This window comes from Drosophila novamexicana, unplaced genomic scaffold (genome assembly GCF_003285875.2).
Source record: "Drosophila novamexicana strain 15010-1031.04,08,12 unplaced genomic scaffold, DnovRS2.1 tig00000121-arrow-pilon, whole genome shotgun sequence".
In the NCBI taxonomy this organism is placed as follows: Eukaryota; Metazoa; Arthropoda; class Insecta; order Diptera; family Drosophilidae; genus Drosophila; species Drosophila novamexicana.
The window spans coordinates 1,842,163-1,856,080 of record NW_020824773.1 but is presented as its reverse complement, the minus strand read 5'-3'; the positions used below and the strand labels follow the sequence as shown (position 1 = coordinate 1,856,080).

Here is a 13,918-nt window from a genome sequence, read left to right as displayed (position 1 = left end):
GCTTGAATAAATGGTCGGACTTTACGGTTTCGTGCATTAACACGCACGCATAGTGCGCCAGTCCACGCACACACACAGACCAACACACACGCACACTAAAGAGCCATACAAACGGACTCTCATTCGTTGCATACACAAAACGCACTGTGAATACAGAATTGATAACCCTTTCCCCACTCACTAGTCCTAAATTCCTGTCTTGTTCTTGCATTCTATTGTATTGTGTTACAGCTTTGCTCTCAAAGCTTTATACCCTATTAAATAATCTTGTGTGCTTATAATTTATGCTGTCGAAACTTGAAACAGGTTTAATGGGTCCATGTGGAGATATTTAATAATAATATGATAGACTGACAGGTTTTAGAATCAACTACACTTTTGTATAGCACAAGACAAATTTGTAAAGGATTTTAATTGATTTTCGTCTTGGAATATAGAAAACTTTATTTAATAACTCAACATTCCCGTTTCAATAAATAATATATTCTGAAGCATTTTTACGAACCTATTTGAGGTCTTAATAAGTTGTGGGCTAGTTTTTCTTAAAACTCTGAAATTCTAAATCCAAAAGTCTTTAAAAAGTGTTGTCTTTTCAAATTCAGTGAGCTCTGAAGTATTTTGGGAATACTAACTATTCAAAAAACGTTTGACACATCCAATTAATTCCATTGTAATCGATATTAAGAAAAACTCAGATATACTTAATATAATAAAAGAACGGTAATAACAAACCCTTCATTAAGTTATGAGAATGGAACAAAATAAAAATCTTAGTAAACATACCTCTATATATAAATAAGTTAGTCCTAATTGACTCACTAGTCAGTCTGTCAGTCTGACTGATTGGTGATTAACGTATAGCCAGAATATATTGTTAATTAACTATTTGCTTTGTCTATTAACTATTTAAGTGCTGAATCGCTATAACTATTTGTTTATAGCAACTAGAGCTTTAAGCTGCTTACATATATTTTGTAGCTGTTTAGATTAAGATTTGCATTTATTTAAAGCTAAGATGGTTATATGCTTATATGTTACACATAATTTAAGCAGAGTATAGCCCAGTCGAGTCACAATTCGATGGCAAATTTCATCATGTTGTGTGCTTCTTTTTGTCATTTTGTGGACACAATTACAGGCAGCGTGGCATGGCGTTGTACTAGTCGACGCACCCACCCGTTGTTCTTGTCGTTGCCGTTTTCGTTGTCATTGTCATCCTGGCCAAATCCTTTGCCAAGTTGGTGTTATAAGTCTGGGCGTGGATTATGCAAGCGACGTGCGGTGGCTGACAACTGCAGCCTGAAACGGCAGCGCCTAATGATATGCAATAGTTTTGCTCGCTTACCAAATGCCACTAATGGAAGTAACTTGAGTGTAAATTCAAAAGCGGATTGTGGCTCTCTAATCCGGCAGCTAAATTATTTATTCCCCGTTTGTCTTTGGCAATGTTCGGGTTCGTTTCTCGTTATTTTCATGTTCATCAACATTGCTGCTGCTGTTCTTGCTGTTGTTGTTGTTGTCGTTGTTGCTGCTCGGGCATACAATATTGATGAGTTTGGCTGAACCAAGTTAAACGTACGACTGCTTCAACTACTGCAATACCATTGGAAAATTGCGTTTATTTAAATTGCAAACGATGATTTGCGCATTTTCCCTACCGTTTTTATTGCCATTTTCGCTTATTCGTATTTTAAAACAATTACGCGGTCTTGCATTTGACACTGTAATCCGGGCACTTGCCAATGCTGCAGTTACTCCATTTTCTGCTTCTGTTCGGTTTGGGCTTCTGGCCGTGTTACTGTTTCGGTGTAGCTGGTTCTGTTTCGGTTACGCTTTGGACCGACTTAACAATACGTGGAATTAAGCGAATTTCCTCTTTTCATTACTTGAAAATTGAATTGGTTTTTGGCAAGCACATTGTGGACAATCCGCAGTGCTCTATCTATCCCAGTTCAATTGTCTATCGGTTTATTAGTGCCGCATTCAATGGCTATCAGGTTTAACTGGCAGAAACTTTGAATTGCATCATGCCAATGGATATTTGTGGCACTGCAAAATGACTCTTTGAATTGCCGTTTTCAATTGTTTAACTATTCCAGTATTCCAGTAATTTTGCGGATCGCTATCCATTGCTTCTGGAAAATATTTATGGTAAAATTTTTGTTTATCTGGGTCTAAGCTGAAATAGCATTACATTAGAGTTATCAGTGTGATAAGATAGTTTCAAATATAGTTGTATAGGACCAGAATGTGTTCTCTCAGTGTATGCAAGCTTCATTTGAATATTGAGTGATTAAACTGTCAGGCCCTTCTTGAATATCTCGCATTCTGTGCAACTGCCAGACGATCTAATCACATGCCTTACAGTCTTTTGCGGTAGTAAATCTAATACACTGGACTATTGGGCTTAATGTTTTGCAGTTTGGTTATATTTCATGCGGTGATTTGTGGACTTAGCATAAACACAGCATCGCTCAGACGACCACGATAAATCACAGACGCAGAGCTCTCTGGGATATGACATTGTAAGCATAGCCAAACCTAATAAAAGAACGTCGCTAGGAGACAAAAAATATAAATGACAAAGGGCGGTGTCTAGGAACGTTTTTTCCACAGTAAAACTCTTTAAAGCAAATAAGTATTCGGTTATGTTCCTCTACTCTACTCTTAAACATTTCTCAATGTCAGAGATGGGAGCAGAGAGAAGAGACAAAGACATCAACGTCGGGCCGGCTGTGGATTTGATTTATCGCGAGTGAAAGCACTCAAAAACCAGACGAGCCACAAAAAACACGCAAAATCATCCAATTATCCTGTAAAGGTTCATTATGCCAGCGCGTTATTTTGGCTGAGCCGGATATGCCGCCATATTGGCAATCTTTCCCCCGCCCTCCCTCTCTCTTCCACAATGTCTTTCACTTGTATTGTTTCTTCTACTCTTTGAGTTTTTTTTATCATTTTGATGCGATTTTTCTCCTCCACAATCCCGTTCTGCTGATAAATTGTCAACGCGGCGTCGCTTTCGCATGTTTTGACTTGATTATGGCGTAACAAATTGTCGCCATTTTGCATATTTCCACATGGTAAACGGAACCGGAAACGACGTCAGCGCTCTGACCGCAAATGCAGCGCTAACGACCAAACTGCCAGCGCTGCCTTTTCGGCCAACAAAAGGCAAACAGACAATCAAAGCTAACTAGGCGAGTTGCTCATTCAGTTACTTCTTTAAATTAATTAAACAAACATTTCTTTATCTAACTGCTTCTTCTTAAAAACTAAAGAATTTAATGACAGTGGCAATTTTTAATAGAGCATTTTAATTGCTAATTAGGACAGAACCCGTTTTTCACTTCAATGCTTATTTTATTTTTTGAATAATAGTCGATAGTTATTAACAAATAAATTGTGATATTAAGCGTAAATGCCTCGAATAAATATAGAATTCACATTTTCTGTTCAAATAACTCACACAGTGTCCTGTGATGTTTATTTACTTAGTATCTGACTTGAACAATCAGATGAAAAATAATATTTCCCTACTTATTAAACGATTTAATTAGAGCATCGCAATGGACCTGAAGACTGGCTCATTGCTTGTAGCGCCCGCGGTTAAGAATTCCAGTTGCTCTCATCCGCGTTACTCGGGCCACAACTTTATCGTGCACATTGGCATAGCGGAGACCATTGAGGCGGTGTTGATATTGGTGCTAACTCTGGGTGTGATTGGGGCCAACTGCCTGGTCATCTTTGTCATTAACAATCGCCGCTACGCCGCCTACATACATCAACAGGTGAGTCGGCAGGAAGCAACAACAAACTAACTGCTAAGTGGACGCTGCTTTTAGCCACGATATCTGCTCACATCTCTGGCGCTGAATGACCTGACAATTGGCCTGCTAATTACACCATTTGGTCTAATGCCTGCATTGTTTCACTGCTGGCCATATGGTGAGATCTTCTGCCAGATACAGGTGAGTACGGGCGCCAGTCACTGGCTTATTGTTGCCAATTAAGCTATCGTATGTAGCTCAATTAATCTAATGTTACCAGACAAAGAGCCTTTTGTTTAGTTCACACGACAACCGGGTCAACTAAATGGACGACCAATATACTTTTGTCTAGCTAAAACAATGCACTTAATTATAAAGTTGTATTATTTACAATGGCTAACCAACATTAAATGGTTCGAGATTAAGCACAATTACAAATACAAAAACTAAATAAAGAACCCGGTTGAATTAGATTAAGCATTGTTTCCAGCTGAAACAAAATACATAAAAGTCTTTTTCAACAAAAAATGTATTAATTTATTGAGCTCTTTATTAAATATGTTGTATTAAAAAGCAGAAAGTCCTAAAATCTAAAACCATGCAACATTGATCAGAGCTAATTTTAATTGAATATTAAAATTAAAATCTTTGATTAGCTTGTAATGCATAAAAAACCCAAACTTACGGGTTTTACTTGTTATATTGAAATTATTAAATATGAAATTTAAATATAAGCCAAATGAAAAAAAAGAATCTTTATCTTAAAAAGAGGAAATCAAAGAAAATATTAAATTATGTGCCGGCTAACTTACTCAAATTTTTATCCGGCATATCCTTCCATGTTACCGTCCACACCTACTGACTTCTCACCAGGCCCTGCTACGTGGAGCTTTATCACAACAAAGCGCCGTTATACTCGTCTGTATGGCGGTGGACAGATACATGTGTGCGCTGCATCCGCGACGCTATTACCAACACTCCAGCAAGAAGGTAAGTGGATCAGACGGTGGTCAGCAAGGCGGCAAGGGGGCGAGGTGGGCGATGAGCGATGGCTGAGCGCGTGTTGCATAATTTTCGCTCTGGCATAACACACTCTGTAATTCCCACTAATGCGCGGCAAGGCAGATAAGGCACGTTGTCAGCCGCGATTAGCTGTGGGACAAGTTAAGATAAGAATTTATCACAAAGGACAAAGGCAACAAACAAAGCGTATGGGGAACTAAAAAGAAATCACGCGCCAATAAAATTTAGTTGGCAGCAACAACAACAACAACAACTCATCTATGAGCCAATTACGCAGAGATAAATAAGGATAATGGGCTTTAAGCTCTTTGGCAGTCATTAAAATGCTGCATACAAAACACGCAGCATAAAACAAAGCGCCAACAGACGAAGAATGAAAAAGCAAAGCAAGCAGAAATAAAACACAGCATAAACAGTCGAAAAGTGTATAAAATAGGGATAAAAAAAAGCTAGCTGGGATTTTCGTATTCTCCTACGTTTTTTTTAATGTTTGACTTTGACTAAATACGTAGACCACAGCATAGACCTAACCCTGGACCAACGACCAAGGACCAAGGGAACGAGGGCGCCTGAAGCGGCGACGACCACGCCAACCGCAGGCGGAACGCAGGGCGCGGCAAACGAGCAATGGCTGCCAGTTGGTCTCCCCTTCTCTCTCTCTATCTCTTTCACACACTCACACGTACACACACGCAGACGCTCTCACATCATAATTTATGAGGCAACAAACAGTTACGCAGCCGCCCAAAAATGAAGGCTAGCCCGAGCATAAGAAAAAGCGAATGGGAGGGAGAAGAAAAAAAAACAAGAAAAATGTATCTGCGGAAGTGGAAAGAAATAATTTTTGGGCTTGGACAGCGAAACGTCGCGTATCATTTACAAAACGGGTGAGAAGTCCGTCCGGTGGTCCGGGCAGCGTTGCCTTTATGATTTGTGTTTAAATATGCAAATGGATATTAACATTACGAATATCAAGCCGTACCTTAAATTAAACTCAAAATATATCAATTCGCTTAAGCAAAGGTTCAAGCATAAGTAAATAAGACGCTGCATTTTATATATTTATTTTGTACATCGATTAAATGCAATTCCTAATTACAAAACATTCTCATTAGACGAGAGACTCAAAAATATTTAATTTAAATAATATTATTTATAGTATAAGCTGTAATTATTTATAATTTACATTTGTTACATGATGGACCTGCACATTTTTCAAATTTATTTTTAATTTATTTAAATTTCTTATTAAAATTGTTTTTAATTCAACAATCACAAGGCGAAACGGTCACATATTTTTGTTGCACTTGCATTAAACTGTCAATCGGAATCTGTTTTTATTTTTCTCACGCTGCGTTTCGCTCCAATTTTTTGCAAGGTGGCAACGCTGCACTTCTAACTAGCCAAAAACTTTACTTTCCTTGAGCTCGACAAGAAATGAAAATCGAAGTTAGCTTTGACAGGAACAGGATGAAATGTCGCCTTTGAAGCTCCTTCGCTGTGACCAGGTCCGTCCGTCTGCCAATTTACTTGATAAAAAATGCTCCAAGTCTGAACAATTGTTGCGAAAACTTGTTACAATTGCAACTTTTGGAAAATGTCAAACTACTATTGCTTATTTTTATCATAAGAACCTTTTATTTACCATTATTATTACAAAATATGCAGTCAGCCATTAAGATGCCAAGTTAATATTTATGTAGTACGTTTGTCCCTGTAACGTACGCACTCCGTAAGAGCAACAGCCAGAGTATTGCGCAATTTCAGTAAATGCCCGCAACAAAATTTATATGCACATGCGTATTTTGAAAGGCCCACAAGTGCCAAAGTTAATGGTAGAACAGGGCGCAGCAGAAGCATAAAAAACGCGAAGGCAAAAAATGCAAAATGCGAGAAAAAATATTAGTTGAAAATATTTGCATAAAATTGGGATGCCGCCTGTTTCCTTTTTTTTTTTTTTTTTTGCTTTGGCGTTTTTGCTTCAGTATAGCTATGCAATTTTTGACTGGAGTCTGCGAAATTGGCGCACAGCCACGCCCGATTTGTAATAAAGTGTGCACTGTCGAAAATTAATAAATGGCTGCTGACGCCGCCAGCCGAGGCGACTGACATTCGGGCCACGCAATTTGTTGGCCCAGTTTTCGCCTTGTAATGGCCCATTGAAAATTTTCAACTTTTCAGCTTTTGTCGTGTTTTTATTGAAACTTCCCATAAATTGCAACTCATTTCTCGAAGTAAGCGCGAAAATGATGTTGTTTCATTTATGGTAATAAAAAGTTTTTGAAAGAGCGGAGATTAATTGAAATCCTTTATGTTTTTGGTAAAATTCTTAACTGGATGTGGCTTTGTTTGTCTATCAACAACATGGTTAGTAAATCCATAGTTTTTCGCTCATTTTTAAACTAAGTAGCTTAGCTAACTGCAAAAATATCAAAATAATTTTAATAGGGAGTAAGCGCTAGAGGAAAACGTTTCAAACAAAATAATAGCGTAAATTAAATAAACAAAAAAAGATGTTGGCGTAAAGTGAAATAAGTAGTAGCTAGTTTTTGAGTACTTTGCACTGTGCCGACAACCTTTTCGCATTGTCGGCTTGTTGAAAGGCTCGAAGTGCTGCGAAATGTTCTCATTTCGGCTGCCATTCAGCTGCCAGCTGTTTGGCCTGCCAGTCAGTCAGTTTGTCAGTTAGTCAGTCAGTTATGATTGTGGCAGCCTTTCACAAATGTTTCATTTTGTGTGCCGCCTGTGGTTGGCCTCTGCCCAACTGTTTTCAACGTAATCAAAAGTTTTTAATTCCATTTGCTGTTGCCCTTTTTTAGAAAATATATATTTATTTGTTGAAGGTTACCCTCCTGCTTCTCTCGGCGTTTGATGTTGTTTGCCATAGGCAATGTTTCAAGGCAAAAACACTTTGGCATACAACTTTGTTTTAAGGTTTCATTAGTAAACATAGCTCTGTACGCAACTATATGCGATAGTTTCAGCTGAGTGAGAACTCAGAGCTTTAAGGGTGATGAACTGGAAGATGATTTTCAAAGAGCTTTTATCTCAAAGAGAATAATTCAGCCAGCGATAAGTGCTAATAAGTGAGATTTGTAAGCCAGCCTTCAGTCTGTTAACTTGTTCGCAACGAACTAGTATATTAAATGGTAGTAGCAGCCGATGCTATGAGTTTATCTGTAACTAGTTCACACTGATAATCAAAATAACTTTGAAATAGTTCGCATTGATAATAATTATACTAGTATTACCCTTTGTCTATATTATGACTTGTTTGTCAGCTTAGAATTAAAATTTATCAATTTAAAAATTTAACACATAAAAAAATGTTAAATCTGACATAATGTCTGGATATTAAATCTTAAGTTTTGTTTAGAAAACTCAATTCAAAATTGTCTCTAGAACAATCACGAAAGATCTCACCAAAACTAAGAACCAGTGAGAAATAATCTATTCCTTTTAAAACCTACGAATTGCTTCCCTAACGGTTGAGAAAAGGTGAGTTTAATATGTTCTAAAATCGCTTTATGTCTGATCACAATTAACTTGACTCCTTCTGTTTGAGGCAAGCCAATTCAAGTCAAAAGAAATTTTAATTTGATGTCACAAAGCGACACATTTTTCATGTGCGCCATTATTGTAGATGATCTATTGACCACACACGCTTAAGCCATTTACAAAATTGTCTTTTGTTGGGTAATTACAAATGGACTAGAACGTGCAGCTGCAATGTTGCGCATCAAAACGACTTAAAATCAGAAACGTGCACATAATTCCTCACCAGCCATAAATCACACAACCAGCTGGAGTCAGCTGAAAGAGCAGCGTCAGAGGAGGTGGGAGCTGTGCCTGTCCCTGAGTATGTGGCAATGGCTAACTTAGATGGCAAATTAAATCTAACTCTAACCATACCATCTAAGCGAAAGTCAAATGTATCTTATGTGTGTGTGTGTGTCTTGCAGGGCTGTGTTGCCATATTGAGCTTAACATGGATTATCAGCCTAACGGTGTTTGGGCTTCTGGTGCTGCCTAAAGGTGAGTTCAGTCACTCACACACCCATTTACACCTGCCCTTCGAATACTGAAAACAGCTGCTCATTTGGCGTTTATCTATTTGCATATCCATCCAAATAGGATACTACTTCAACAATACGGGGCTTATGGCATGCGAGCCTTTTTATAGTAAACCCTCGTACCGCATACTGTCTACTTGTGCATTGTACTTTCCAACCACGATGGTGCTGATGTACTGTTACGGTTCCAGCTTTCATATGAGTCGCTTTCGCTTAAACGATCCAACGATGCCGCTTACAGCAGCCGCACATCATCCACATCCGCATCATCCGCCCCAACAGCAACTGCAGCAACATCAGCATCAGCAGCATCAGCAGCAGCAGCATCAGCATCAGCAGCAGCAGCAGCAGCAATCCTCACACATATTTGGACATGGCGGTCATGGACACTCGCATCATTTGCATCATCATCGGGCACCGGTTATGAACCATTTGAGCATGGCCATGAGCATGGGCCTCGTCGGAATGCCAAGCATGACAAACAAGATTACCAAAAAGGTGAGTCGGGGTCTATACGTGGTTACCTATATTGAAATTTCAATTAGTCCGACGGCAGGCCTAGACTTGTTCCACAATTTAACGCTTTTAATACTTAAATATATGTATACTATACATTCTCTGCCAGAGAAAAATTACCTTCATGCTGGTATAATTTTAAAAAGTATATTTGAAAACATAAATAAATTTCAATATATAATAAAGAATAAACCCTTGCTTAGCTTCAAAAAGCTTAAGATAAGCTCAAAATAACGTTTGATTTATTTTTCTAATATTCACAATAAGCTTATTTCGAATATTTTTGAATAAATGTATTCACATTTCACATGTACATTTTATATTAATTATATTTGGCACATTAAAAGCTTAACTTAATCAAATTACAACAATATTCATATCAAATTTTCCACAATTAAATTAAAAATGTACTTCGATATATTCCCGTTGCCGCAATATTTGGTATACCCCAATTAGTTGTTTTTACTATGACATTTTATGTGCGGTGCTTTTAATTAGTTTGTTAAATAATGTACATTTGCTGCAGATTGTGCCCATACAGGAGAAGAACTCAAGCGGCAACACGTCACGTTCAATGGCGGCCATTTCGCTGGGATTCATTGTTATGGTCACACCGTGGACCATTCAGGAGATTGTGACCGCCTGCACTGGTTCCAAGGCAAGTACTCATATGCATATGCAGCCCACGTGTCGCATACGTAATCAGCTTGTGCGATTATGTTGCGCATACGCCATGTTAGCCACAAACATATATTGATTGTGGTGTGTTTATCTTCTACATTTCTACGCCCACCACCCACTTTATGCTTGTAGCTGCCACCATTTCTGGATTTCCTGGTAACCTGGACATCGTTAAGCAACAGTCTATGGAATCCCTTTATGTATTGGCTGCTAAACTCGGACTTTCGTCGCCTTAGCCGACAATTGATGCCCAACAAGGTGAGTTTGTATTTATTTATTTTCTTACATGCATTTTCTCGTTTCTCGCATTTTTACGTTTTTCATGCTCTGTCTAACAGAATCGTAGCTATGCTGTAAACATTTCTATGTATATAAATCTCGGCATTTTCCTCTTTTTAATTATCCCTGTCTGGTTTTCAAAATGAACTGAAGCTCATAGTTAAAAAAGAAGGACCTACTAGATACTTATTATATTTTTGCAAAAATTGTTCTCCAAAAACGCGATTGCCTTTAATAAAAGAAAACTTGCCTTTATTTTCACAATTCTTATTAGCTAATATTGAATTAAATTCATGAAACCACTTACTAAGCCAGTTTTTAAATTTATTTCGGTGTACCTTTCGTTGGTTACTTTGTATTAAAAAAATTTACAGACATCCTCAAACTCCCCCAAATTGATTTTGAATAATTTATTACGCACACTTTAAGACTAAACACTGTAGTTACATTATTTGTTCTGATTATCCTCTTACTGACCCCAGGGGAAAGAAGATTTTTCCCCAACGATTGTTCAATTCACCGGCACATCACATTATTCGTAGCTGGCCCAACCCTTTTTGAAGTTGTTAAGTTGAGCACAAAAGCTGCTCAAAATCAGCTAGCATATATTGAGGGATTTCATGTAGCTGCGTTGTCAGAATGCCAAAAACTAAAACAGAATTACGCAAGGACCATCGAACAGAGCCATCCACCCAAGGGCCATAAATCCAAAAGGTGCAAGCAACATACAACAGGAAATTCGCTTCGGCGTCCAACAAACAACAACTGTAATCACAAACAGTGAAAAGTGATTTTGAATTATGAAAGAGAAAATCCAAAGCGGCGTTTACATAGCCCTTGGCCACCCCACTCCCCCCCCCCCCCCCCCCCCCCTCCCTTAAATTCTACCACTTTCCTTGCCAACACATAGCTAATATAAACATGAAAACCTCTCTATTTTTGGTGGAATGCGAAAAGTATGGAATGGGGCTAGCAAATCCATTTTGGAAAGCGCAGTCAAGTTGCATGATTTACTTCCGAAAAACTCAAACAAAACTGAGGTCATTTTGAACGAATTTATGGCGCTAGAGATGAGCTAATGTCAGATATTGTTTAGCGTGAAGTAAATAATAAATAATTTTTTTTTACATCTTTTTTTTGAAATTGGATATATTTATTGAAAGGAATACATTTCAAATGTTCAAATTATTATTTTAATTCAATAAATAATTAAAATAATAATTTTATTTTTCGAAAAAACTATGTTATTTAGACATTCTATAAAAATATTATTTATTAAATGAACTGCAACAATATAAAAACAAGTAAGAGGTTCTAGTCGGGAGCTCCCGACTAGGGGATACCCTGAACCCTCTTCTTCCAACATCAAATGCATATATATATTTTATTTTAGAAGCTATATGTCAAGTTTGGTGACTCTAGCTCTTATTATATACCAAAATTGCCCAAAAAACAGGATATCGATATCGATTTTTATCGATTGCTTGGAAACGGAGTAAGTTATCGATTATCGGAAACAAACTCGATCTGCGCGGGAGCTAGGAGCATCTACATCTAACATTTCAAGTCTCTAGCTCTTATAGGTTCTGAGATCCTTGCGTTCATACATACGGACGGACGGACGGACAGACAGACGGACATGGCTAGATCGACTCGGCTATTGATGCTGATCAAGAATATATATACTTTATGGGGTCTGAGATGCTTCCTTCTGCCTGTTACATACATTTAGCTTTCGCACAAATACAATATACCCTTATACCCATTTTTAATGGGTTCAGGGTATAAAAATTAGCTTGCAAATTTGAAAAAATATCGCTTGTGGCGAAATGACGTTATTCGTGTCACGAGTCACGAGCTGCCCGATTGTTGGCCTCAGTTATACGACTGGACTATCTGTAAAAAATGCGAATTTGAAATGCTTATTAATTTCGAAATTTAGACCACATTTATGATGCTTCTACTTTGTGCTCGTTTCAGTGCTTTCCTAGCGAGGACACGCCCGAACACAAATCAGCCTGTTGTCACATCAATGCTAACGATTTTGAAATCACAACGCTTCCATTGCCGCCAGAGCCGCCCGCCTCGCGGCCGCCGGCGAACAATGGTGGTGCCAGTGGCGGGGTTGGCGGCGGTGTTGGCGGTGGCATTGGCAGCGCCATTGGCGGTTCTGTGCTTGGCATTTGTGCACGTTCCAGAGCCAACAGTTTGAGCCGCAGCGCCTCGCAGTACATCAGGGGCACACTGGGCGGCAGTGGAGCGCACAGTCACGCACATCAGGTTGCTGGCGATGGCTATGCCACTGTACGGCCTGACATTGAGGGTCTCTCGGAGAAGTATTGGGGCGAGATCTTGGAGCGCACCGTCAGCTCGGGCAACCTGCATGCCATGCAGAAGAGTTTCCCGCACTTCCCCTATCATCAGCACACCGGCGTGGGCGTTCATGGACATGTGCATCAGGTGCATCAGCCGCAACAGCATCAAACCACCTCGTTTAGCAAGCACAGCGACATGCATTTGAACGTGTCTGCCGCTGCACAGGAAGCCACCGCCGCCGAGCTAAGTAAATTTTCTACATCAGAGCCAAAGCTCTGTGAGCATCTATTCCATGATGCCAATTGCGCCAAGAGCAAGCTGCTCGGCACTGCCGCAGATGCAGCCGCATCAGCTTCCGTCTCAACTGTAGCCGCCAAACTGGCCGCCAGTCGCAGCATACCGGACATTTAGTACGCAGAGGACGTCATACTCGCCAACAATCAACTGGCCCGACAGGCCAAGTGCGCCCACCACCCGCTGCACCAGCAGGCACAGGCCCGGGCCATGCTCCACGCTCCCCACGGCGCCCATCACACGGGCAGCCTGCGCCTGAGCCGCGTGCGCGTCGCCTGTCACAGTCCACCGCCGTCTTTGGCGCTGGCGGGCGAGTCCATGGCCGAGTATCGCAAGTAAAAGGATATTTAGCATTATTTTATCTGCTGCGGTCGAACCGTGAACGTGTACGCATCGTAGCTGTAAATGTATGCGTAAGTGTGTGTGTGTCTGTCTAAATATTGCGCAAGTCTTTTAGCGTTAAATAAAACTTGAAAAGTTGTAGCCCTCTCTATAGCAACGAATCAGTTAACAATCTGTTTGTACTGTTTGAAGTTTAAATTAAAGCATTTATTTGTAGTTGTTCTACGGTTTCGAATCTCTGAATTCAATTTGAATTTTTTAAATAAATTGAAATTTGCACTTTGAGATAATATTTTTACTATCAAAAAGAAATTGACATTGACTAACATATTATTTGATGCAATTTCTTTTATACAAAATTTAAATTCTTGCAACACAAATATACATCTTGGCTAAATTATGCAAAAACCTTTGTCAGAAAAATCGAAATCTAATTTTTTTATGTTTTAAAACATTTTATATACAATTACAAGTGACTTTGACTTTTCTGTTCTTGAGAACTAATTTCATCTTTAATTTCAATTTCCAACCTGAATAAAGAAATTATGTGGATAATACAAATGCTTTTAATATTTCATCAGCTTTAAGTAACTTCAATCTCAATCTAATTGCATTAGGCGTAAA

At 39.0% G+C, this 13,918-nt stretch overlaps 1 protein-coding gene across 1 annotated transcript; it reads left to right on the top strand.

Moving 5' to 3' along the window:
- The first annotated feature begins 3,569 nt into the window (after positions 1-3,569).
- Positions 3,570-13,466, top strand: LOC115757885 (5-hydroxytryptamine receptor 1B). The gene is given in 8 exon segments (XM_030698324.1): positions 3,570-3,791; positions 3,846-3,971; positions 4,644-4,760; positions 8,756-8,828; positions 8,928-9,364; positions 9,909-10,040; positions 10,196-10,321; positions 12,323-13,466. Coding segments are annotated over 8 exon segments (2,202 nt in total). The 3' UTR covers positions 13,292-13,466.
- Positions 13,467-13,918: the final 452 nt, after the last annotated feature.